The 26126-nt window shown below is 41.5% G+C and overlaps 1 protein-coding gene across 3 annotated transcripts in view; it reads left to right on the forward strand.

Annotated features, from left to right (window-relative positions):
• LOC122560485 (lipopolysaccharide-induced tumor necrosis factor-alpha factor homolog) overlaps positions 1 to 25654 on the forward strand; it is a 33063-nt gene extending 7409 nt beyond the window's left edge. For all 3 annotated transcript variants that reach the window (XM_087998022.1, XM_043711130.2, XM_087998021.1), the window contains exons 2-4: positions 20147 to 20338; positions 21013 to 21163; positions 23190 to 25654. In XM_087998022.1, the coding sequence (XP_087854148.1) occupies positions 20173 to 20338; positions 21013 to 21163; positions 23190 to 23298 (426 nt within the window). In that variant the 5' untranslated portion in view covers positions 20147 to 20172 and the 3' untranslated portion in view covers positions 23299 to 25654. The remainder of the gene's footprint in view (positions 1 to 20146; positions 20339 to 21012; positions 21164 to 23189) is intronic.
• Positions 25655 to 26126: the final 472 nt, after the last annotated feature.

A 26126-nucleotide genomic window follows, 5' to 3' on the forward strand; every position in this document is an offset into this window, starting at 1 on the left:
TCATCCTGAGCATGATGGACATTTTATCCTATAACTCTCTAGTTTTTGTATGTTTGCATACTTTTAATGGTGTAATGCTATATTGATGCTACTAGGCAGGCTAATGTTCTGGGACATGGATTCAAAATATCACCAACAGATGGTAAAATTTGAATTAATTGATCTCTTTGAAGTTAAGCTATGTTCCTGGAACAGGCTCTTCTGCTCACAATACTGTGCTGAACATGAGACAAAGTTAAACTAATCTCTTCTGCTGAGCTATGGTCCATATCCCTGCATTCCTTGTTTTGTCTTGTGCTGCTCTAAAAGCCTCTTGAATATCCCATCATATCTGCATAATACCATGAGATTTCAATAAAAATCCCAGGTTCTTTTTTAAAAAGGGAAGGAAATCTTTTTGCTTTGCCTGCCTGATCTGTCCATGTGACTCCAGACCCAGAGCATTCGGGCTTTTGAATGCTCTCAAGCCTAGCAAACTATTCTAGCTGTATCAGACTATGAAGCCTTAGGGGGGGAAAAAAAAAGCTGAGCATTTACCGAGATACTGGAAACAATAGAAAATCAGTTCTACAAAGTCAACCATCCCAATGAAAAATCTGCTGTCAGAATATGACCATTCCTGGGTATCTCCTAATCCTATACCTTGGAGAGACCCATAGCAGTGGTGGCTGCACGGAGCATATTTAGCATCATCAACATTGACCAGACGCCACTAACTCCGGCATTTGATCAAACATAAATGTGGACATATCTTGCCTGCCTATCAATGCAGTCTCAATGACCATATTAGAAAGAATGACTACTGCACAATCCTTGTGAAGATGAAACCCTGTCTTCAAATTCTGAGGATGACGACTTGTGGTACTACCAAGTGCTAAATGTAACTGAACAGATTTCTCAACCTGCTTGGGTATCCGTGAGCTACCACCCCCAATAGCAATATTGTATTCAATCTTCTAACCTGGCACACTCAGCCAATAGGTCAAGCTGAGACACCAGTCTTCATTCAAAGAACACCATAAGTGGGCTTACCAGGAGCAGTGCCAGGCACACTAAGTTGAGTTTTGAATCTTCAGTACAGAACTAAATATGCTAAGCAGCATGTGATAGTGCTCAACAATTCCTGCAGCCAACAGACCTCTGCAGTATGCCACGCACTACATTGTGGTGGTGAGCAGTTCGATAACTGGCTGCATGTAGCTCCTCAAATCCCATGTAGTCCAGCATGGTGTGAACTTTACGACTAAAATTCTTCACCCAGAAGTATTGACTGGATTCTGTCAGGAGGTTCCTGGCATCATGCAAGAGCTACAATGGTTCAGGGAGGCAGCAAATGCTTAGCTGCTGATCTTTCTCTTTTTCTGGCCTATTGGCAAACCCAGTTTAAACATCAATCTGGATAGTGCAGGCTTGACTCTTTTTTTTTGATTACTGATTTGTCACAAATCTTTACAAAACCAAGATTTTCATCCTAACTGGGTAATATTGCAAAACTCCAAACTACTTGGTTTGTCCCTGCACCCCTGTTTCATTTGTATACGTAGCTGTCTAATGGTGAGCAAACATTAGCCATTGATCATTTGTTTTTAGTTATGAGATTCATGAGGGACCTTGGCAACAGGTTAATGTGTTAGAGAAATTGACATAATGTCTTCCACAAGCATGAAGAATGGCTTTTTGGCTTTGTTCCAAAGTGCTGGAGAAACTGAGCAGGCCTGGCAGAATTCCTACAGAAAGTTAATATGGAGTCCAGTGACCCTTTTTACAGAACTAAAAAGCTACTGTGAAAGTAGACAGAATGACCAACCCATTCCAAACAGGAGGGTAATGAAAATTGGAATGAGTTGAGGTAAAACCACTTAAATGCTGCAGAATGTTTCTGCAGACTGACTCATTTGATCAGTGAGAAATGGCAATTCATGGAGGCAAGTTGAGCAAAGACTGAGATTTTGCTTTCATGTAAATGAGAAACTTGTGATTTGAAGAGAAATTAAGTAAACAAAGGGGAAGAAAGCCTAGTGACTTCTAGGCAACTTTCAAGTGAAAATAAAGGTTTCAGTAAGTAGCTGAAGAAAGTGTTAGTGGAGTGTCTGCTCTAAATTAATCTTTGACTGTTCTAATCTAGCAAATTATATAACTTGCCATTTGTAATCTTTAAATAAATTTAAAGACCCACCAAGTGTCCCATCAGACACTTCTGGGTGGGGGCCATACTACTAAAATAGTCTTCTCTACCCTATCTAACCAGAAAGTAAGGTTTCCTTTAATCAAAACAAAAGTAACTTTTTATTTTAAAAATGGCTCCTTTGACTCCACCCCCACTCCCTACACTTTTTTGGTGTAGGGACAAAAGGGGTTGAATTAAAAATAAACTTTATTCCAGCTCATTCAAAAGTAAAAACTTTTTTGTTTGGGGGGGAAAAATCAAATCCCCTTTTTCTCTGTCCCCATTGAAGGCTCCTGGGAGAGAGACAGCAAGGGTTTCAAAATCCACAGAAGTTTCTCTACTCTAACTAAAAATAAAATCTCCCTCACTTCAACCCCATCAAGCACACTGGGATGGTATAGGGTTTAAATAAAAAGCTCCCTTTTGGCTCTTACAAGGACTTCACACTCCCTTTAAAAGAAAATTTAAAGCGACCCTCTTTCTGAACACACAACTGAATAACAAACTTAAACTTAAAAAGTCAAACTTATACAACACAATAAAATAATTGCCATCTTCCTGATGACCTTTTTTCTTACCATTGCCGGAATGGAATATTCAAAACCTGCATTGAGTGCTGTGGTTTAGTCACTCCATGTTCTTCCTGTTTTCATGACCTCTCATTAAAAGTCTGAGGATTTGAAAACGGAGGTTTTTATTTTGTTTTAGAACTAATATTAAAGACATTTTTAATTTGTTGGCTTTTTTGGCTAATGCTCATTTGTCTGACAGGTCTACAAGATGCCACTTTTTATTGAAACTTTTTTTCTTAAACGAAACTTCCAACCCAGGCAATATTTTTGAAGGCAGAAGGAAGTTGAAGCAAACTGTAGGAATTAGTCTTAAAACCTAATGCATTAGGTGTGAAATTTAACTAACCTTTTTTTTTAAATTCAATGTTATTCTTATCTGAATTCCGTGTGCAATTCAAAAATAAGCTGGTGCTTTTGGTACTGTTCTTAATCTTTTTTACAAATGCACTTGAGCAAGTACTTCAGTTAAACAATTCATCTGAGAATGGGCTTTTCATACAGTACTGTATTTCTAAAGGAAGGAAATCATGTGGTGGTGGCAGAGGTTTACTGGTCTTAAAAATTACAAGGGCCATCTCATATCTGGAAGCATTATGACCAGTGTTACCCCCCTCCCTTTTGTGAAGGCAGAGGATATTTTGTTCATTCTAGTCATTTCATGGTCCGACTGAAATGTTCACTAAGGCCTCTTGTATTGATGTGGTATTGTCCTTGCCTATGGACTGGAGGTCTAGGTTCAAGTTCCACATCTCTGAACAGGTTGATTATAGAAAATATCTCTAGAAGAAGAGTCTGCATAGCTTCAAAGTGCTCCTGTTTTCCTGGGAGAAAGTGAGGTCTGCAGATGCTGGAGATCAAAGTTGAAACTTTATTGCTGGAACAGCACAGCAGGTCAGGCAGCATCCAGGGAACAGGAGATTCGACGTTTCGGGCACAGGCCCTTCTTCAGGAATGACCTGTTTTCCTGGGTCAACATTATAAAAAGCTGTGGTGAGTTATAGGACCATACCATAAACTGGATCAGTGACCAAATGATTAAATGCTTTTGGGGAGAGTGGGGCTTTTTTAAACAACTGATTATCTGCACCTTTGATAAATGCACTGCAGTTGTTGCTTTTTAGTCTTAAAGAATAAAACTACTTGCACATTGAGATGAGTCATGAAATCGCTCTGACTGTGGGTGTGAATGTCCACTGTTGTCCTAAGGCTGTTTGCTCCCTATCTCTAACTAGGTCTTTTCAAGTCATTTATATTGTAACAAATTTTTTTCCTCTGTTTGTTTGTATCTGTGCATGGTATAGAACACAGAAAAATACAGTGCAGTACAGGCCCTTTGGCCCTCGATGTTGCGCCAATCCAAGCCCACCTAACCTGCACTAGCCCACTATCCTCCATATGCCTATCCAATGCCCATAATGAGGGAGAGTCCACCACTGCTACTGGCAGGGCATTCCATGAACTCACAACTCACTGAGTAAAGAATCTACCCCTAACATCTGTCCTATACCTACCCCCCCTTAATTTAAAGCTATGCCCCCTCATAATAGCTGACTCCATACGTGGAAAAAGGTTCTCATGGTCAACCCTATCTAAACCCCTAATCATCTTGTAAACATTAGAACCAATGTTCTCAACAAGGGGAAAAATGCTTGGGTCAATGCATTGAAGCTGCTTGACTCAGGCGGTCTAATAACAAAACCAGTGAAGTAGATGTATTGCAAAATGAAGTACCTGTGTAAGTACTAAGGCAGGGAAACTAAATCCTCATGTGATTTCAAGCAAACTAAGACTTGGAATGAAATGATGCAGATTGGGGAAGGAGCAGGGGGAATTCAGTGACGAGTTATAAGACACTTTCCTTGAAAGATATGAAACCATGGCAGGAGGTGGCTATTTGGCCAGCCAAGTCCCTCCTAGCTCTCATCAAGAGTCATTTATCTAGTTCCACACCCTTGCCTTTTACCCGCAGCCCTGCAAAAGTAGTCAGTCCATGTTCTTTCAACATAGCTTATGTGCCATAATGAAGACTTGGCCATCCGAGAGTTATGGACAAACTTTCCTCATTCCTGAAGAAGGGCTTATGTCCGAAACGTCGATTCTCCTGTTCCCTGGATGCTGCCTGACCTGCTGCACTTTTCCAGCAACACATTTTCAGCTCTGATCTCCAGCATCTGCAGACCTCCCTTTCTCCATCCTAGAGTTGAGACTGCTGTCTTCTGTCAGTCACATGAATGATTAGGTTAGATTCTCTACAGTGTGGAAACAGGTCCTTCGGCCCAACAAGTCCACACTGCTCCTCAGAATGTGCAAACTCCACACGGACAGGTGGGATTCGAACCCAGGACCCTGGTGCTGTGAGGCAGCAGGGCTACTGCTGAGCCACTGTGCTGCCCAGGAATGGTTAATTCCTGAATTATACAAATCTCCTCGTACCTCAGTACTGCCTAGGCCCTTTGCTCAAACTACTTGAATTGAGCACTTTTAAGCATCGGTGATATGGTTTTAAAATAGCAGGTTTTCAACATTCCATTGGGATCTGGGTTCAATCCTGGCAACTGTCCATGTGGAGTTTGTACACTCTCTCTCCCCATATCTACGTGGGTTTCCTCTGGGTGATCAGGTTTCATCCCATAATCCAAAGATGTACAGGTTAGGTGAATTGGCCATGCTAAATTGCTCAGTGTTCAGGGATGTGTAGGTTAGGTGCATTGGTCAGGGGAAATGTCAAGTAATAGGGTAGAGGAATGGGTCTGGGTGGGTTAATTTTCAGAGGGTTGGTGTGGACTTGTTGGGCCAAAATGGCCTGTTTCCATACCAGAGGGATTCTGATTCTATTGTGGTCTTTTATTCTCCATCATATTGATGATTTAAAATTCTGGTGTGGCATGATGGCCACAGGATTTCAATTTTTCCTTGGGGAAATATTGATCTGACCATTACAGCTACAGTTTGTCTAATCCATTCAATCAAGAGTAACTTTTGGTGGTACAAATTTTTCTGATATGTCACTGGCAAGTTAAAGGTTAGGTACCTGCTTGAAATGTGCCCTGACTCATTCTTAAAATAGAATGTCTCCTAAATAGATTTTATATTAACCAGTAATTGCCTGTCTGGAATTTTTGGAAGGCTTGTTTGCATAGAGCCAGACATGGGAGGGGAGGTGGGGGAAGTCACACTTTTTTACACTCTCTCTTCTGTTTTGGCAGTTCTACAATGTAGATATCTACTTTTTTTTCAACTGAACAATCTAGCAATGCACTTTTTTTAAACTTATGATCCTTTGTGTGGAGGGGGAAGGACGTGGTTACCATTTTGTGACAGCAGCCTGCCACAAGGCCAGTTTTGAAAGATAATGGTGATTCATAGCAGTGATGTCTGTAATCTGACCATTGTATTTCAAAAGATGGTAGAATGAAACGAAGAGTCGTGAAGCAACACCATCTTCCTGTATCTAGTTTAGTTTCCAGAAGTGAAATAAGGTCTAGTAATTTTTAATGTAACAATTGTGGGAAGTTGGTTTGAATCATGCAGACTAAAGGGTCACTTGACTTGAAATGTCAACTCTGCTTTATCCCTAATGCTGGAGAAACTCAGCAGCAACTTCTGTTTGAATCATGTGGCTTTTTTTGGGTGTGCTGTGGAATGGGCAGGGTTGAGTGCAGGATGGAGGAAAGCTCCCTGACCATAAACACTTCTTTTTTTTTGTTTTAATTTCCTCTGGCGTGTGGATTGTTTTTTTTTTTTTGGTGAGGCTCTCTAATCTCCCATCCTAAATCTGTTCCTCTCAGTGGTTTAGACTTGCAGCCCACATCTACTACCTGTTTTTCATATGTTTGTATTTAATTGCTTCAAAGTAGTAACTGGCTTCCTCCTGGGTCTGTCTTTTAAGAGACTTCAGGGAAACTCTGAATTACTTGTCATGTGAAGTTAAAGATCACACACTCCAGGTTTATTTGGAAGCAATAGCTTTCCGAGCACTGCTCCTTCAGGTGATTGTGGAGAATAAGATCATAAGACAGACTTTATAGCAAAAGTTCTTAGTGTGATGTAGCTGAAATTATTTCTATTGAAAAAGACCTGAATTGTTTAAGTCTCATCTATTTAGAATGACCATTTTGGTTTCAGTCATTACGTAAAGCACAACCTTTTTTTAAAAGCTACATGGGCATATGGTTCAGGATAGGTTCCTGAATCTTGTGCAAGGGACCATGAACTGCCATTCGTGGAGAAGCTCCATTGGATCCTCCAGTTGCAGGGAACTGGGAAGTGCCTAATCCTCTTTGGAACCAGCCAGGTCAGGTATGCTTATATTGGCTTGCGATCTACCATTCTTTTTCAAAATATACTTTTCATAACTGCTTTAGTGATCAGTTCTGTACAGTAACATATGAAGAAATGAACATTGTTGGCTGGATAGAGTCACACAATCTGGAAGGCATCTCTTGTACAAGATTATAATTAGGTGCATTTGAGGAACCAGGAGGATCCAATAACTGAACAGACCCCTGTTTTTAAACTTTGACAGAAAGACCTTAGATGGTGGTCTTTCCTCACTCTGCTTTGGTGGTAGCTGCCCCCAAGTTTTATTGCAGCCCTCAGCATGTAGTCCTGGACCTTGGATTGTGCCAGTCCCCAACAGTCGGCCAGGGTCAACTCCTCCTTGTATTGGTCTGACCGAAACTTGGTCTTCCAAAGAGCCTTTTGCTGAGTTGCACCTCCCCAGGTGTTTGTTTGTCTCTCTACATCTGGGGGAGCAGATTGCAGAATATAGAGCTGCTCAAGATCAACCTCAAACCACTCTTCTTCCACACTTCCTTTGCAAAGGCACATTGTGTTCTTGCTTGTGGGGCAGGGAGGGCCATGGGAATCCTGGTATGTTCATGAGCTGCTTCTAATCTGTAAATCAAGAGGCCAAAGTGAACGTTAGTCTTTTTAGAAAATATGACTGGGAAAGTAGTAATGGGAAGCAAACAAAAGCAATTTTGAATAAATATTCTATAGTTTTCGTGGTCAATGCTAACAGCATTCCAAAATAACTAAAGGACCTGAAAGGACAATAGAAATAAAGGCAAGTACTTTACTAATAGCCTAAAGCTTGAAACCTTGTGGGTTGCATCTGAATATTTGAAGAAAATAGCTGGAGTTTGGGTATGTATCAGTGCCATGCTTCTAGGAATTCCCTGGCTGTTCTTTGTTTGGCTTGCCCTATAATGGTAGCGTTGTTCCAGTCGAATTCATGTTGCTTGTCGTCTGCGTGTGTGGCTACTAAGGATAGCTGGTCGTGGCGTTTCGTGGCTAGTCGATGTTCATGGATGCGGATCTCCAACTTCTGCAGTACTCACCACTACTGCCCAGCCAACTCTGTATCCAGACAGCAGGTTTCCTTACTTTCTAAATGAACCTAATGTGGGGAACCTTACAAATGCCTTGCTAAAATCCCCATACACCACATCCACTGCTCAACCACCTTCAACGTCTTTTGTCACATCCTCAAGATTTCAGTAAGGTTTGTGTGGTGTGACCTGACTCTTCTCCTCCTCCTCCTCCTCTTTCCCCCCCCCCCCCCCGACAAACTATGGCTTGTCAGTAATCAAATCTTGACTTGGAATCCTCCAATAGCTTTTTGCCCACTACAGATGTATGACTGCCTGACATTGAATAATGGAATAACATTTGCCACCCTCCATCTTCTGGTACTACTCTGGAAGACAGGATACAAAGATCACTTGCCAAAGATGCAGCAATCTCTTCCTCACTTCCTGTAGTAATCTAGGGTATCTCCCATCTAGCCCAAGGGACTTATCCTTATGTTTTTCAATTTTCAGCACATCTTTCCTAGAGTCAACCTGTTCTAGCATATCAGTCTGTTTTCACACTGTCCTTAAACATCAAGGTCTTTTTAGTGAAATATTGAAGCCAAGTATTAATTGAAGGACCTCCCTACTTCCTCTGACACCAGGTGCAAGTTCCCTCCTATCCCTAGATGGCTCTGCCATTCTCTTGTCCCTCAAGTTTTGAATGCCTCAGGGTTTTCCTCAATCCTACCTGCTAAGGCTTTGTCCCCTTGTAGCTCCTAAGTCAACTACATTCTGTCCTGGTTACCTTTGTAACCCTCTAAAACCCTGTCTGATCCTTGCTGCCTCAACCTTAAGCTTGCTGCTTCCTCTTGACTAGATGGTCCACATTCCTTGTCACCCAAGGTTCTTTCAACCTATCATCCCTTCCTTGCCTCAGTGCTAGACAAGCTTGTCTTACTATCAGCAAATGCTTCCAAAGCAATCTCTGCACTTCCCTGAGAATGTCTGTTCTCCATTTAGGTGCCCCAGTTCCTGTGTAATAGCTTTATAATTCCCCTTTTCTCCCTTTTACTTGTAGTAAAGGTCATGGAGTTCTGATCACAATCACCAAAATGCACTCAAGACCTGACACCTGGCCTGCTTAATTGCCAAGCACCAAATCCAAAATGGCCTTTCCTGTAGTTCGCCTTTCTCTATAGTCAGGAACCCTGGACACCTGACTAACAAAGTTGTTAGTTTAACCACTCCACTCAAAATAGATCTTGAACTAAGTTTAAGAACCATAGACAAGCTGTTTCCTGTTACTTTTGCAAGAAGAGGTTTAAAATCAACACATCAAACATATTGACTTTGCTAGGAAGGTTTTGGGTTTTTTCTAATCAGTGTAGAGTGGGAGTTCTGATGTCCTGGGTAGACTTCAGTTAGACTAGGAGGACAATGGATGTTCTACTTAGTATCTCCTCTTTCTTGTCTGAAGCTTTAAAATTGAGGCATGGAAGGTTTTAAGTAATATAATAATGTGAACATTTGAACTTTTTTTAAACTTTGGATGAAAACTTCTTTCCTTTGCCAAAAAAATGCAACAACATTGACTTTTCTCAACATAGCAAGTACTAAGCAAAGAAAGAAATGAAGTTTCAGGCAGCTCTTGCAGCAGATGAAGTTTGTTAACTGGCCTGATCACCAAAGGAGCAGATGCCTTAGTGTTGGTAACTTTTTTTGCCAATTTTTGAAGAACAAACTGGCTTTGCATTTCATGCCTCTAAGTCAAAAGACACAAGTTTTAAATACTTTTTTTTCTCCCTGCTAAGGATGTTTAATTAACATTTTGGTGCACACAGGCTTGCTTTTCTGCAAAGTCAAAGACAGGAGTGCTGATAGGCTACTAGTCCAGGGAATTCTATCCAGATAAGATTCCTAGGGCACCCCTGTATGTTACCACAAGGTTCAAATTTTTTTAAACAGGAGTGGTCTGGAGAAATTGCCAAACACTCTTTTTTTTTTTTCTTGATTTCCAGCAAATATGGTTATGGTAATTGGCCTGGTTGGATTTGTCATCTGTGCCCTGTATGTAGTTGGGCAATGTTCAATTGCTGAGATACCTCAGTAGCTGTAATGAAACGGTTTAGCTGCATGCAAGAGTGCAAATCTTCTGTACTGTTGCCACTATGTTGGGGGGTGGGGGGGTGCTGTAATCTGTGGTATTTGTGCCTGCAGCCATTTCAATTCCGGTGAATTGGTTGAGGACTGATATCTGGGGATCCCTGGAGGAGGCTGTGATGGATCATCTAAGCACTTCTACCTGAAGACTGCAATCAATTCAGCCTTTGTCGTTGTTGTGAGTCATTGGACTCTTTCTTCATGAATATGAGCTATTTGTGCAGTCAGTCAGATGTGTAGCACAGAAACCGGCCCTTCAGTCCAACATGTCCACGTTGTCCCAATATCTGGAATTAATCTAGTCCCATTTGGCCCTTATCTCTCTCAAACCATTCCTATTCATTTATATACCCATCCATATGCCTTTTTTAAAATGTTGAAATTGTGTACCCCTGTCTGCAGTGAGTTCTTAATTGTCCCTCTGTGGCTGGATGTGGCATGACTGCAGAGCTTGGATCTGATTTTGTTTGGTTGTGGAATCACTTGGCTCTGTTTGCTGTTTATGCTTTTGGCATGAAAGTAGTCCTGTTTTGTAGCTTCACTGGGTTAAATTAACTGAATCAGTTTTTTTTTTAAAAAATCTACCCCCTCAGCTTGATAGTGGGTTTTAGATTGTGCTGGAGTACAAATATATGCTGATCATCCAGTGAATTCCCTAAATTGAGTTGCTAGTTTTATTCTGTCTTGTTAAGCACATGGCAGAGGTGCTGGTGTTGGACTGGGTTGGGCAAAGCTTTCTTGAAGCATCCCAAAACCAGGTTATAGTCCAGGTTTATTTGGAAGTACTAGCTTTGAGTGCTGCTCCTTCAGGAGTAGGCTCTGCAAGCTACACTTTCAAATAAACCTGTTGGACTCTAACCTGGTGTCATGATTTTTAACTTGTTTCAGCATAGTGGTAGAATGCCCTCCATTGTGTTGTCTATTTTTAAAAACAATTATTTATTGACTTTGTGCTTTTAAAATTTAAATTCCAGTCCAGCCGTATAAATCTGAACTTGCATCTTTTTTTGTAATAGTTTGCTACATGGTTTCACTTCAAGCTGATTTTAAAATGGGAGTGGGCTGTCTATAGGATAAAATCACGAGGTAATATAGCTGTTTCCTGTTTCCCTCTATTAGAATTCATAGGGTATGACAATTTTGCAGGTCAGTAATAATGCTTCACAATGTTACAGAAGCTGTAAACAAGTGTCATGTTTAAATGCTCTAGTACGAGTGAAATTGCCTATGTGCTCAACTCACCACTAAATCATCATCATTGTAACAAGATTATAAATAAAATGGATTCTTCAGGTTTTTTAAACTTGTATCTTGTACACTTCATCAGATACTCTGTGGACAGTAAATAAATTAAACACAATATCTGGTTTAAAGGAAAATAGCAGTAAGTAGATGCCTGGCAAACTCTTACTTGCAGTACTTGTACACTCTAATGGATTGTATGTATTGAAGGAACTAGATATGTAAACATGACCTGCTGCAATATTCCTGACTTGGTGACTCTTTATGGCCTTTTAGACTATTTATTTAAAATCCTCCACTCCCATCGAGGCTGTGTTCTGTAACAACAGCCATGGCCACTCTTGTAGACAATTTGCATACTATGTCTCGCTAACTTTTTTTTGTTAAAGATTTTTTTTGAAGTGGTGTCTTGATCATGGTATGGGAAGCAAAGTTTTCTGGGGATGGGCAGAGGGGGCTTCTACTTTGGTTCCATCTTTAGATTAAACATCAAGTGTTCCACATCCTTTCCCCTTCCCACTTCCCCCAGCACTTTAAGTGCTGACTGGGGTTATGGCTGGTCACTCAATCGTACATTTTCCTGAAGGTTTGGGGGCCATGATCAGATGCTTGTATGAAATAGGAAGGTTTATGGGGATATGGGGACTAGGTCAGATTGGGATGTCTAGTCAGTGCAGACAAGTTGGATTGAAAGGTCGTTTTTTTTTTTTTCCCTGTGCTGTACACCTGTCATTCTCTGATTTCTGGTACTTAAGAGATGTTTATAGTTCTGTGTACACAACTTACTATATTTGTACATTGGTGTGAAAGGCTAATAGTCCAAGAATCTTATCTTAGAACCTCTAGTGTGTGGAAGCTGGCCCTTTTGGTCCTCCAAGTCCACACCAACTCTCTGAATATTCCACCCAAACCCATTCCCCAATACCCCATATACTTAACCCTGAATAATGCACCTAACCTACAAATCCCTGAACATACGGGCAATTTAGCATTGCCAATTCACCTAACCTGCACAGCTTGGAATTGTGGGAGGAAACCAGGGCACCCAGAGGAAATCCACACCAGACCATAAAGATGTACTGCACTGAAACAGACCCTTTTGTCCAACCTGTCCATGCTGACCAGATATCCTAAATTAATCTAGTCCCACTTATCAGCACTTGGCCCATATCCCTCTTTTAAATCTTTCCGATTCATATACCTATCCAGATGCCTTTTTTTTAAATGCTGTAATGGTACCAGCCTCCACCACTTCCTCTGGCAGCTCATTCCATACACGTACCACCCTCTGCATGGAAAAAGTTGACCCTTCAGTCCCTTTTTTTTTCAAAGTTTCCCTTCTCACCTTTTTAAACTTCTCCTCTATAACATGGAGGAGCCAGTGTTTGGACTGGGGTGGATTAAGTTTTCAAAAATCTCTCTACCGCATCTTTTCCACTTCCCGCTCCTCCGCCCTTGAGCCCCGCCCCTCCAACCGCCACCAGGACAGAACCCCACTGGTCCTCACCTACCACCCCACCAATCTCCATGTACATCGTATCATCCGCCGTCACTTCCGCCACCTCCCAACGGATCCCACCACCAAGGATATATTTCCCTCCCCTCCCCTATCAGCTATCAGCTTTCCGTAGAGACCACTCCCTCCGCGACTCCCTTGTCAGATCCACACCCCCCCCCCCCCCCCCCACCAACCCAACCTCCACTCCCGGCACCTTCCCTTGCAACCGCAGGAGGTGCAACACTTGCGCCCACACCTCCCCCCTCACTTCTCTCCAAGGCCCCAAAGGAAACTTCCATATCCGCCACAGATTCACCTGCACCTCCACCCACATCATCTACTGCAGCCGGTGTGGCCTCCTCTATATTGGGGAGACAGGCCGCCTACTTGCGGAGCGATTCAGAGAGCACCTCTGGGCCACCCGGACGAACCAACCCAACCACCCTGTAGCACAGCATTTCAACTCCCCCTCCCACTCCACCGAGGATATGCAGGTCATTGGACTCGTCCACCGCCAAACCACAACAACGCGACGGTCGGAGGAGGAGCGTCTTATCTTCCGACTGGGAACCCTCCAACCACAGGGGATGAACTTGGACTTCACCAGTTTCTTCATCCCCCTCCCCCCACCTTGTCTCTGCCAAATCCCTCCAGCCCGGCACCACCTTCCTGACCTGCAGTCTTCTTCTTGACCTCTCCGCCTCCATCCTACTCCGACCTATCACCCTCACCTTGACCTCTTTCCACCTATCACATTTCCAACGCCCCTCCTCCAAGTCCCTCCTCCTACCTTTTATCTTCTCCTGCTGAACACTCTCTGCTCATTCCTGAAGAAGGGCCTGTGCCCGAAACGTCGAATCTCCTGTTCCCTGGATGCTGCCTGACCTGCTGTGCTGTTCCAGCAATAAAGTTTCAACAAAAATCTCTGCCAAGTTCAAGTAGCTGTGGAGCAGGATCATGAGACTTCCTCCTAAGGAAGTTGAGGGAGAGGTGCACACACTGCAGATGGTGAAAACCTTAAGTTATCTCTGACTGGAAAGGAGTTCTAGGATTTACATTAATGAACCAAAATCTTTCTAAAAGGTTTCAGTCTTCTAAAGATGAAAGACTTAACAGTCTAGGTTTGTTCAATATATTATTTCAGTTGCATGACATTGTCATCTTCTGCTATAAATTCTGTGTCTTATGGTCTTGCTCCACAGCTACCTGATGAAGGAGCAGCGCTCGGAAAGCTAGTGCTTCCGAATAAACCTGTTGGACTAAACCTAGTGTTGTGATTTTTAACTTTATGCTCTCTAGTTTTGGACTCTCCAGCCTAGGGAAAAGATGGTGGTTTGTTTGTCTTTTTTTGTTTATCCTATCCAAGCCCCTAACAATTTTTTAAGCCTCTAATGTCACCCCTCAGCCTCTGACCTCCCAGGAAAACAGCCCCAGCATTTTCAGCCTCTCCTACAGCTAAAATCCTGTAATCCTTGTAAATCCTCTCTGAACCTTGTTTCAAGTTTCACAACATCCTTCTGATAGGGAGACCAGAATTGCACATAATTTTCCAAAAGTTGCCTAAATAATGCCCTGTACAGCTATAACATGACCTTCCAACTCCCGTACACAATGCTCTGACCAATAAAGGAAAGCATACCTAATGCTGCCTTCAGTATCCTGTCTATCTGCAACTCCACTTTCAAGGAGCTATGAACCTGCACCCTAAAGTCTTTGTTCAGCAACACTCCCTAGGACCTTAGTAAGTGTCTAAGTCCTGCTCTGATTTGCCATTCCAAAATGTAGCACCTCACATTTATCCAAATTAAACTCCATCTGCCACTTCTCAGCCCATTGGCCCATCTGCTCAAGATCCTGTTGTAATCTAAGGTAACCATCTTCACTGTCCACTACACCTCCAATTTTGATGTCGTCTACAAACTTACTAACTGTACCTCTTATGCTCACATTCAAATCATTTAGAGAAATGACAAAGTAGTAGATCCAGCACTGATCCTTGTGGCATACCACTGCTCACAGGCCTCCAGTCTGAAAAACCAACCCTCCTCCACACCCTCTGCCTTTTTTCAGCCCATTCTGTATCCAAATGGCTAGTTCTCACTGTATTCCATGTGATCTAATCTTGCTAACCAGTCTCCTTGGAGGAAAATTGTCAAATGCCTGAAAGTCTAAATAGGTCATGTCTACCACTCTGCTCTCATCAATCCTTTTTTAACTTAAAAAACCCCCAAGTTCATATTTCCCATGCACAAAGCCATTCTGACTATCCCTAATCAATTCTTGCCTTACTATGTAAATCCTGTCCCTCAGGATTCCCCCCCCCTGCCCTACAACTTGCCCACCACATTAACAAGTCTAAATGATAACTATACTATGCTGAGTGACATTTATTACTAATGTTAATATTTCTAGTGTGGTGTTTTATTTTTGGAATGTCATTGAAGTTCTTTTTGGGTTCTAATGCTCCACTCCGTTTGAGCCTTTTTTACTATTGAGTAAAGGTCATAGTGCTCTGGAGTAACGTTGAATTATCATGGCACTGTCTGCCAGTGCCACTGGCTGGAAAGTTAATGCTAAAGAGGCAGGAATCTACACCAGGCCAGACTACAATAGCATTGATTTATCCCTGCCTAAGTCTGACCCTGGATTATCAGATTACAATCCGTATAGCAACAGTGCAGAAAGGCCACTCGGCACTGCTCAGAGCATCTAATGCAGATCCCTTCTCTGTCCAGTAACCCAAATTTATCATAGCCAATCCAGCTAACCCCTACGTCTTTGGACTGTGGGAGGGAGCCAGAGGGATCGCAAACACCTGAGAATGTATGGAGTATCCTGGGGTGGAGCCCAATGGGTCCCTGGTGCTGAGACAGCAGTGCTAACCACTGCTATCCAGTGTTTGGTGTTGCCATTAAAGTTGCTTAAAGGGCTGTTTTCAGGATTTGTCTTGCCATCTCTTCAACCATGCTGCTTTGCTTTGCCTTGCCACCCAAAAGTTGGGGTACGATAATCCCCACAATTGCCATCTGACTGCTATGGGGTGGTGGGGAAATGCCCAAACATCCTTCCAACCTGAGCAGTCACTCATTCATTCAGCAGAAAATGAAGTTTCATGACTTGTGGCTGAATTCTTCCCACATTCACATGTTTGTTACGTGTTCCTATGCAGTCGTCATTACCAGGAACTTTTCATTAAAACAGATGTGATATTTCAGCTGACTTGGCGCCCTTTAATTTGTATTTAACTTGGCTTTCCTAATATTTAACATGCAGAGACAAATGAGCTGACTGACTCTTTTTTTTTTGAATTGGGGGAAGTGGGGTGATGGCCAAGTCAAACAGGAATTACTTTGCTCTATCCTTTTGATTCACTCAGTAATACAAAAATGTAGTAGTTTAGACAATAGTGAAACAATGGGAGGCCTTAACCATTTTTTTTAGCTACAAAATGGGCACTCTGTCTTGCCCTTTGACCTGTCATTGCCACCACCCCCACCCACTGAAGAGGGAAGGGAAAGCATTTTAAACTAGAGCTTGTTGATGTCCAGTTATAACTACCTGTTGCATTATGCCATGCAGCCTGTTTCTGATACAGCAGCACAGTGGCCTGTCTGTTTCTTCTTTTTTAGGCAAAGCGGTGTGTTTTGGGAGCATGGGGATTGCCAGGCACTTCATTTGGTTCTGAGCAGAGCACAGGCTCCATTATGTGTCTCTGCCTAAAGGATTAGAGTGGAGTGACAATGAGTGGATGGCTTCCAGTCACCTGGTGGCTATAGATTCAGAGCAGTCCCTCTTGACCTTTTTTGGTGGGTGGGAAAGGGGTATGAATAGCAGTGTTAGAGGCTTTCCTTGTATATTTCGGTAGTTTGCTGCCTCGACCCTGGAATTTCAGCTGAGCAGGAGCAGTCAAGATTTTCGGAAAAGTGTTGGTGCCAAGTACCCAAACGGATGGGAAGAATGATTGCTCCTTACAGTGAAACATGTCAAGACTGGCCATTCCCAGGGATGTTTTTCCATGGATCTTCAATGCATTCTTCTTCAATATTTTCAGGGAGCTGTCAGCAAGGGCAGGACACCTTTTTTATTTATTTTGGGAAAAATTTAGAGGTCTACAATCATGCAGGTGGAAGATCATCTCTCTAAGTGCTGTTCTACACAACTTCCAGTATTTAGATGTTGGCCTTGGAATGTGATACACCCTCTGAGCACAATAACAATTGTTTCAGGAAGCCTAAAGCTATCAATGAGCCATCCAGGTCTCATTGTTTCTGTGTAGTGATCTTTTCCCCCTTGCTTCTGCTGTAGATTATCAATAACCTTTTTTCCCTCTAAACCTGCCCCCAACCCAAAGTCATGAGCTGTAGGTCTTGTTGGCTGGACCAACATTGGTTGGTTGCTTTAGTTTAATTGCCCAGAGCAATAGCTCGCTGCTTTGATTCACTGAAATCTGTGCTGTTGGGAGTTCTTCGTCACATTGAATAGGACAAGACACTTTTTTTTGACTTTTTTAGCAATGTTTTTAACTTTGTTAGGCTCCTGCTGTGAATGATTTGGCTTCTGAGACCACTGCAGATGCTGGAATCTAAAGTAGCCAAGCAGGAGGCTAGAAGATCACAGCATTCGGTGGAGAAGTCAATACTTCAGGTGTAACGCCTCTTCAGGGCCCAGCCAGTTGCCTCTGGGGAAGGGCTCCTGCCAAACTGTGTGAGAGTGACTGGAGGTTACCTTGCAAGGCTATCTGCAGCCTGTTTAAGTATTGAGAGCACTGGTATGAACTGTTCCATGTTTACTTGTCCCTGCACACTGGACTGAAAATCAGCAGCAGAAGTGCTGGCATGAATTGAGATGGTGGCTGAGCCATTAGCAATTCTTCCCAGACTGGCATTCCAGTAATCTGCTGGAGTGGATTGTGTACTTTAAGGATCTGTGGTCTTGAGGCAGCTGCTGTGAGACACCAAGCATTTTTTTTTTTTGAAGTTCTGCAGCTTTCAGGCACTGGTTGATAGTTTGTGCTGCATTGGAGCCTCTGCACATGTGGCAACTCTTCTGCATCTGAAAAGGCAGAAGGTTGGGTGGGAGAGGGTCTTTGGCTGCACTATCTACAGCAAACTCAAGGCAAAAGCTGAATAGCTGCCATAGGTTCACCAAGCCAATTGGCAACACTTCCTCCTCTTCCATCCCTCCCCTCAACCTCCTGTCAGCTTTCTACTTTCCAGTGACAGTAGAATGTTAGTATACATGTTGCAATGTGAGTGTGTTATGTTCATCACAATGCCATCTGATGTGGCTAAAGTTTGTGGTTATGGCAGTGGGTGCATGTTAATGTCATCCAGACTGATTGAGCTTTTAATGGGTTGCCTGGCATTTCCACATCACTGAAGGAATTGCCATCCTTTTATTCCCACCCTTTGAAGTCAGGTGGGGGAGAGTATTTGATTTTTGAGATTTCAACTTGAATTTGTGTAGCACCTTGTGCTAAAGCATCTTGCACCATCTTACAGTTTTGCATCTCCCTGTGAAGGGAAGTATGTTTCTGTATCAACCTCTAGGTTTCAGTTCTCTAGTCCCCAGTGGGAAAATACCTCAAACCACCTTCAAAATTTGTATTTGAACCAAAAAAAATTATTTTTCTGCTCATTAGTCAAAATACTTATCACAAAAGCAATAAAACACACATTCTGTGGAAATTTTAAGCATCTATAATGAGAAAAATGGCTGCACAGCACTGGGGACATATCTGATAAAGCTGAGGAAGTCTGTTTGCAGTTTTTTGTTCTAAGCAAGATCATGTAAGTGTGAGGGTTGCTTGTGTTTGCTGCCATAGTGATGACATTTACCCACTTGGGTAAACTCAGTGAAAGTGGAGGCCTGTTTCATAACATGCAAATGTTAGGCAAATATCTATAAATTTTCTTAAGCTGAAGGAGAAGCCTTCAATTTAAAACAAAAAGGTTTTCTGTTTGTGTTTAGCATGTTTTGCAAAGGTGAGTTCTGTCCCTGTGCAAACTTTCATAAAAGACATGGGAAACGCTTCTGGATCAGTAAATGATAAATATTGAGATGGAATGATCTGAAAGTGATGCCTTTATGGACTGGGTCACTGCATTTGGTGTTTTTTTTTCTTCCCTCAGCAGTCACTTAATCATGGCATTAGCTATACAGTATGGAAACACTTTTTTTCTTGTTGAACATGTCCATGCTGACCAGATCCTAAATAAATCCAGTCCCATTTGGGCCATATCCCTCAGCCCTTCCTATTAATGTACCCATCCAGATACCATTTTTAAGTGTTATTGTACCAGCCTCTAATTTGGCAGCTCATTCCATGCCCGCACTACCCTCTACATGAAACAATTGCCCTGCAGGTCCTTTTTTTTTTAAAATAAAATCTTTGCTCTCACCAATGCCCTGGATCCCTGTTACTCTTGGGTGGGTGGGAAGAGAAAGACCTTGACTATTCACCAATCAATGCCCCTTTTTTTTATTATATGAACCTCTACACAATCACCCCTCAGCCTCTGTTCCAGGGACAATAGCTCAACCCTCCAACCCTAATAACATCCTTGTGAAACTTTGTAAGTTTTTTTTTCTGAACCCTTTCAACATCTTTTCCTCTTGCAGGAAGACCCGAGTTGAATGCAGTATTCCAAAAGTGGCCTAGCCAATGTCCTATACAACTTAAATGTGCTCTCCCAACTTTTTATCCAATGCACTGACCAAGAAAAATCAAGCGTTTCCACACTGTAGGGAATCTAATCTAATCATACCAAACACCACCCTCACTATTCTATCTACCTGTGCCTATACTTTCAAGGGACTAGGAGCCTATACTCCAAGGTCTTTGTCTACCCAGCTGAACACCGGCACATCAGCATTTTAGCTGAACAAAGTCAAAAATCACAACACCCAGGCTATAGTCCAACAGGTTTATTTGAAACTGCAAGCTTTCAGAGTCCTGCTGCCTCAGGCAGTGAGAATACATATCTGATGCAGAATTTAAGTTTTTAAAAAATCCAAGGGTCATACAGCTTAATAGAAACCTGCATCGCCATTCTCTCCAACCAAAAGACTTAACAGCCATCTAGATATGTTCATGCATTCTAATCAGCTGTATGACCTTTTTTTATCTTAAATTGTGTCCAATCTAGATAAGTTGAGTTATCAATTTCAACTTTGGAAGAGTTGAGGTATTCTTGTGAACTGTTTTTAGGTGATACATATATTTCCCCCCCCCCAATGGAGTCTAAAGGTCCTGGTGTACCACCCCCTAACTATGCTGATGTTGTGCAACCAAGTTACCAAGGGGCTGCTGTAAATCCACCTTATCCAGCTGGACCTGCCATGGGAGCTCCTGGGATGCCAGCTGCTTCATATCCACCACATCCTGCAACTGCTCCTGTTGGTAAGTCTACTGTTATTTCTTTTTTTTTTCTTCCCCCCCCCCCCCCCCCCCCCCCCCCCCCCCCCCCCCAAAATCACATGGATGAATTCTTAACAGATGAGCTTTATGAATGTGGAATTTACTTACAGCATCCATGTTGTAGCCTGCACAACATGCGAGCACTTGAAGAAATTAGTGCCAAAAGAATGGATTTACCTGGTGTTCTCGTGATCAAACATGTCTGATCCATGGTCTGCATTCTGGATTTATTGGCATTTTTCTACTTGCATAGTGTCTGCTGACTTTCCAAGAAATGGCTAAGTCTTGATCCTGCACTTTAACCCTTCCTGGGTGTTACATTTTTATCTCCGAGCTTGCTGTTGGCAGTTTTTCTATTCATCATCTGTCTCTACTTACAATGCTTGAACATGTGTGAAAAATGCACTTTATTTGTTCGGTTGTGCAGGCTAGGCTTGGCTTGAGGTGTTGCCAGTATTTCTTCAGTTTTAGTGATGCGGCTGCAATGTGTTGCAGACCACAACTTAGCCTTTATGGAAGGCTTGTTTCATGAGAACTCAAACATCTGCTCTCCAGTTGATTTTGCCATTTTGGTCAAATTTGATAATGGTTAACTTATGAAATGCATCTACCATAAGATGTTAATATGCTGCTTTTCTTGATTATCTCTTCCCTAGTGGTGCAGACTGTATATGTGCAGCCCAGACAACTTGGTTTCCAGCCAACGCAGACTATCTGTTCCTCCTGTAACCAGTCAATAGTGACCCGTGTTGTCTACTCACCAGGTGCACTAACATGGCTAAGTTGTGGAGGTCTCTTCCTTGTTGGGTAGGTTGTCAAAATAACCATTTTCTTCCCTAAAATCTTGTGCAAAGTCCATTCTAAACGTATAGCAGCTATGTACATTTGTCTGCTTCATCAGCCTCTTTAATAGAGAAAAGGATTTTATTTGAATGAATACAAAGCTGTTTCTGTGGATACTGACAGTAGCAGTCAGCTGGCAAACACCATCATAGGTGAGTAAACACTGTAGAAAATGGGCTATTGTTCTGACTTAGGCTCACTTGCAGAATTGATAACGGTGTGCTAATCCAGGTGGGGAGGGGGGGGGGGAACAAATACTTCAGCCCATGAACCTGACCAAGCAGGAAATTAAAGTAAATATTCCTCTCCTCTCTTTTTTATAGAAAGGAGTGCCACGGAAATAGTCAGAACTGTGAATAGCTGTAGCCATGGGCCCATTTTCAAAAAGAATCCTTGAATACAGCCTACTCTGATCAAATTACCAAAGACAAGTGTTTCTGACAGTCTCGAGGAGCAATAATGCCACACATGACATGATTTGGAGATGCCAGTGTTGGACTGGGGTGGACGCAGTTTAAAAATCTCAACACCCTGTTATAGTCCAACAGGTTTGTTTGGAAGCACTAGCTTTCGGAGCACTGCTCCTTCAGGTGGTTGTGGAGTACACAATTGTAAGACAGAATTTATAGCAAAAAAGTTTAGTGAGATGTAACTGAAATTATACACTGAAAAATACCTTGTTTGTTAAGTCTCTCATCTGTTAGAATGACCATGTTAGTTTCACTTATGTAAACCACAACTTTTATTTTTAACAAGTTACACTTTCAGGTTAACTAGAGGGGAAAAATTGTGATTTACATATGAAAGAAGTGAAACTAACATGGTCATTCTAACAGATGAGAGACTTAACAAACAATCAAGGTATTTTTCAATGTATAATTTCAGTTACATCTCTCAACTTTTTTTTTTGCTATAAATTCTGTCTTACAATTGTGTACTCCACAACCACCTGATGAAGGAGCAGTGCTCTGAAAGCTAGTGCCTTAAATTAAACCTGTTGGACTATAACCTTGTGTTTGTGAGACGTATATGGCAGGCTCTGATGCTGAGAAAGGCCTCTCCTCAACATTCTCTTAAACCTAGAGGGAGGTGAGGATAAAAGGGCAGCAGTGGTTAGCACTGCTGTTTCTGTGCCAGGGATTGGGGTTTGTTTCCAGTCTTGGGTGACCTTGCAAACTCCAAATGGACACCGTTCTCTTCCTGTCTGCGTGGGTTTCCTCTCAGTCTGAAGATGTTGAATGGACTGGCATTGATTAAATTGTCCTGTGGTGTCTAGGAACGTGCAGGCTAGACTGGCTAGCCGTGTAAACTCAGGATGGTTGTCTGGGTCTGGGTGAGATACTGTTGGAGGGTTTGTACAGACATGTGCCAAATGCTGCCTGTCTTTCTGCATTCAAAAGACAATTTGACAAAAGGAGTTGTGGTTAGGTTTGAGTCAAATTTTGGGATACCTACCTTCTCATTCAGGAAGGGTTATTTTTCTGAAGAAATTGTCTTATTGATATAAACTGTGTAGAGAGTTTGAGACAGGGTTTGAGGATTGACATTTCCTAAGAAGAGTCTGCCATTTAAAGACCTGATCGCAGTAACTGACACTTTGCTGAGGAAGCAGCAAGGTGTCTCTGAGCAGTTGGTTTCAAAAGGCATGTAGGTACAGAATAATTGGCTGGAGTCATTACAATAGAGTGAAAAACATTCTGGATTGTGTAGAAGACTGAATTTGTAATAAAACTGTATGGGAAGCTAATCAGAAAAATGGACTTGACAGTGTACAGCAAAATGTGACTCTTGTTTTGAGGTTAACACATTCCATCTCAATTTAAAACAAAACCCCACTCCTCTACATGATGCACTTTGTTAGATCACATTCTACTGACACAACTGCTTTGATCTATCTGAAATGCTATCGTTAATGTTTGCAGGCAAACTAGAGAAATACAACTTTTTTGTCCGAGATGTGCTCTAATCGCCTGACCTCTTTATATTACAGGTGTGGACTTGGCTGCTGTTTGATCCCATTTTGTGTTGATGGCCTTCAGGATGTGGAACACTACTGTCCAAATTGTGGAGTAAACATTGGTGTCTGTAGACGCCTTTAAATTTCCTTCAGATTCAGCTATCCCTCTGGACATAACTTTTGGCACTTCCACCTGAACTGCTCTTCAGACATTAGTCTTCTGTTTTCTAATTAGTCATGAGACATTTTTCCAGAGATTCAACAGCTACTATCTGGAAAGAAATCTTATCTATGTTGGAGACAATCTACAGCTGATCTCTAATCCACATAATTGCATCTGCTATGTAATCTGTGATCCTGACTCATGAGCAGCCATTTTATTTAGAGGGAGACGATGTTAAGATCTTCAGGTAGTTTTTGTCACTGGTTTAAAATATCCTTTTTTTTAAAATTGGATTTTTGGCAACTAGCATTATCTATAGGCAGGTCTGAGTCAAAGGATTTTTGATTAGGTAAACTTTTGTTGGTCTGGTAGTTTTGTTGACTTTACTATTTTTAAAAATGGTAACATTCTAAAATTTAAAACCCAGGCCTGGATTGAAGATCACGTATCTCAACATTTCTGGACTGGTGATCTGACATTTCTCTGGGTAGCTGGTTTACCGCAACTACACTCCAGTACGTTAAAGATTAAATGATTTGAGTTTTTGTACGTTTGTATAAATAGTCACATGATAGCACTGCCAAAAGGTTTGGAAACACTTGGATTGTATTACAAATCTAGAATTTGTCACTTTTTTTTAAACACCACCAGTCTTTTGTCTTAAAGTTTTTTTTTAGCATTAAGCCATGCCACTCCCCAGATATGAAAATTCTGTAACTTTGGAAATTCATGGGAAGAATGTACCACCAAGAATTAAATGACTAATCTTTTTGTGATGTAGAGGTGCTGGTGTGTGGACTGGGGTGGACAAGGTCAGCAGTCACGTGACACTAGTTTATTTGAAATCACCACCAAGCTTTTGAGGTGCTGCTCTTTATCATGTGAAGTCACTTCACCAGATGAAGGACCTGTGCTCGGAGCTTGAGATTTCAAACTTGGGCTAAACCTGGTGTCATGTTACTGCTGACCTTTTTTTTTTCTCTCTGTTGTGAACACCTGAACAAGAAATTGTTGCTAATTCCAATGATTACACTTGCGTTGTGGGTCATGAGGAAGGCTGACTTTGCAAGGGATGGGCTAAACAGGTCAGTGATTTGATCATGCAAATAACTCCAGGCCCAACTGGCAAGTAGCAATAGTGGAGTCTAAGACTTGCTGCAGTGGCAGGCTGTTGCTTTTATTATGGAAATTGATTTAAATTTGTAGCAAACGTTTGCTCATTATACATAATTAGAGTAGAAGTTGAAATAGCATTACACTTAATCATTAGCCTGCCAGTTAGAGAAACTTTGCTATAAAATAAACCACCTCAGTTTAAGGAACTTCCTGAATTAAAAAAAAAGTTGCAGGCTAGAAAATGGTGAGAAGCTAACCAATCTTAAATGTGCACTACTGGTTATGATTTAGAAACTCCCAAATATCACTTCAGTACAGAAATTGATTCAAACAAAATCTGTTTTCCTGACCTAATCAAAAAGTGCTCATTTTGACTTCTACTCTGCACATTACCAAGTCAACTGGCTGTTCATTTGAAAATAAAAGTATTCAATATCTTAGAATGATCCTTCATATTTAAAAAGTGATTATTTTTTAAACAAAAAAGTGTAAAAAGCACAATGCAACTTATCTAGTGGTTCTATGTGCAGCAAGACTTGTGAAGTGTTTAGGGGTGCAATACTTAATGCTTGTTGCAAGTCCTGCATTTGTCGTCTTTTACACAAACTTTAAACAGCGCGCCATATAAACGTCAACAGATCAGCAGGATACCAACAAACTTTCACAAGCTTGATGCCTGTGGATACTTTTTAAAACAAATTTTCACTAAGATTCAGTTTTACTTCTGTTGAACATAGCTCTTGATGTTACACCTGAACTGCTCATATAGCTTTTAATGTTAATGAGACTTAGACTCAATTCAACAACCACTGAATCTGGATGGAAACCCTAATACAGTAGACTGACTACAGCCTGCCTCTAAATCCTCTTAATTGAATAACCATTTGACTTTTTAAGAAGTTCTGGTATTACTAAAATGCAATCTATTTTATACTAGAATTTTCTATTTACAGCTTTGTTTGGACATTAGTGCTGAATATGTAGATATATAAATCTCCAATACTGAAGAATTGGATCTTTATTTGAATGTAATTTGTTCTAATCTGCCAGTTGTCTAAATTAACATTGAACAAATCCCGGGTAAACTTTTTTTATTTGCAATATATTGTAATTTTTAAATTTTTCCCTGTTTTTTGCTTCTGAATTAAAGATGTCTTGACAGCATTTCTCTGTTCAATGAGATTCTGGTTTTATAAATAAAGTCACCATCAGAAACTCATTGTCTGTCAACAGTAAGCTGTCTCCATTTTTTTTTTTAGGAGATAAATACCACAGTCCAATTATCACTTATTCCTACTTCTGCATGTTTGTAACCAATGATATCAGCATCAGTCCTACTTTCCACTGAATTCCAGTTTTTGTTTTGAAAGCCTGAGTCTACAATGGTGGCTGAGTCCGCACACTGAATGAAGGATGCACTGGGTACCCTGTGGGTGAGCTTGCACACATTTGTCTTGACACCCTGAATCCAGCTCCAACACCTTGGTCTCTGCAGCACTGACATTAGGAAGACTGGAATGCCTTTCAAGCATTTCCCACCAGTTAAATGAACTCCTGGCTGATCTGTGGCCTAACTCAATATACTGTACTTGCCTTTGACTCTCTATGGCTTTTTAAATTAAAAATTGTCTGAGTTAAGTAACTGAACAACTGATTTTAACACTTACTGGTTTATGGAAGAAAGTTCCAAA

This window comes from Chiloscyllium plagiosum, unplaced genomic scaffold, assembly GCF_037043375.1.
Source record: "Chiloscyllium plagiosum isolate Xiang-an unplaced genomic scaffold, Cpla_swu_hap1 HiC_scaffold_20, whole genome shotgun sequence".
Lineage (NCBI taxonomy): Eukaryota > Metazoa > Chordata > Chondrichthyes > Orectolobiformes > Hemiscylliidae > Chiloscyllium > Chiloscyllium plagiosum.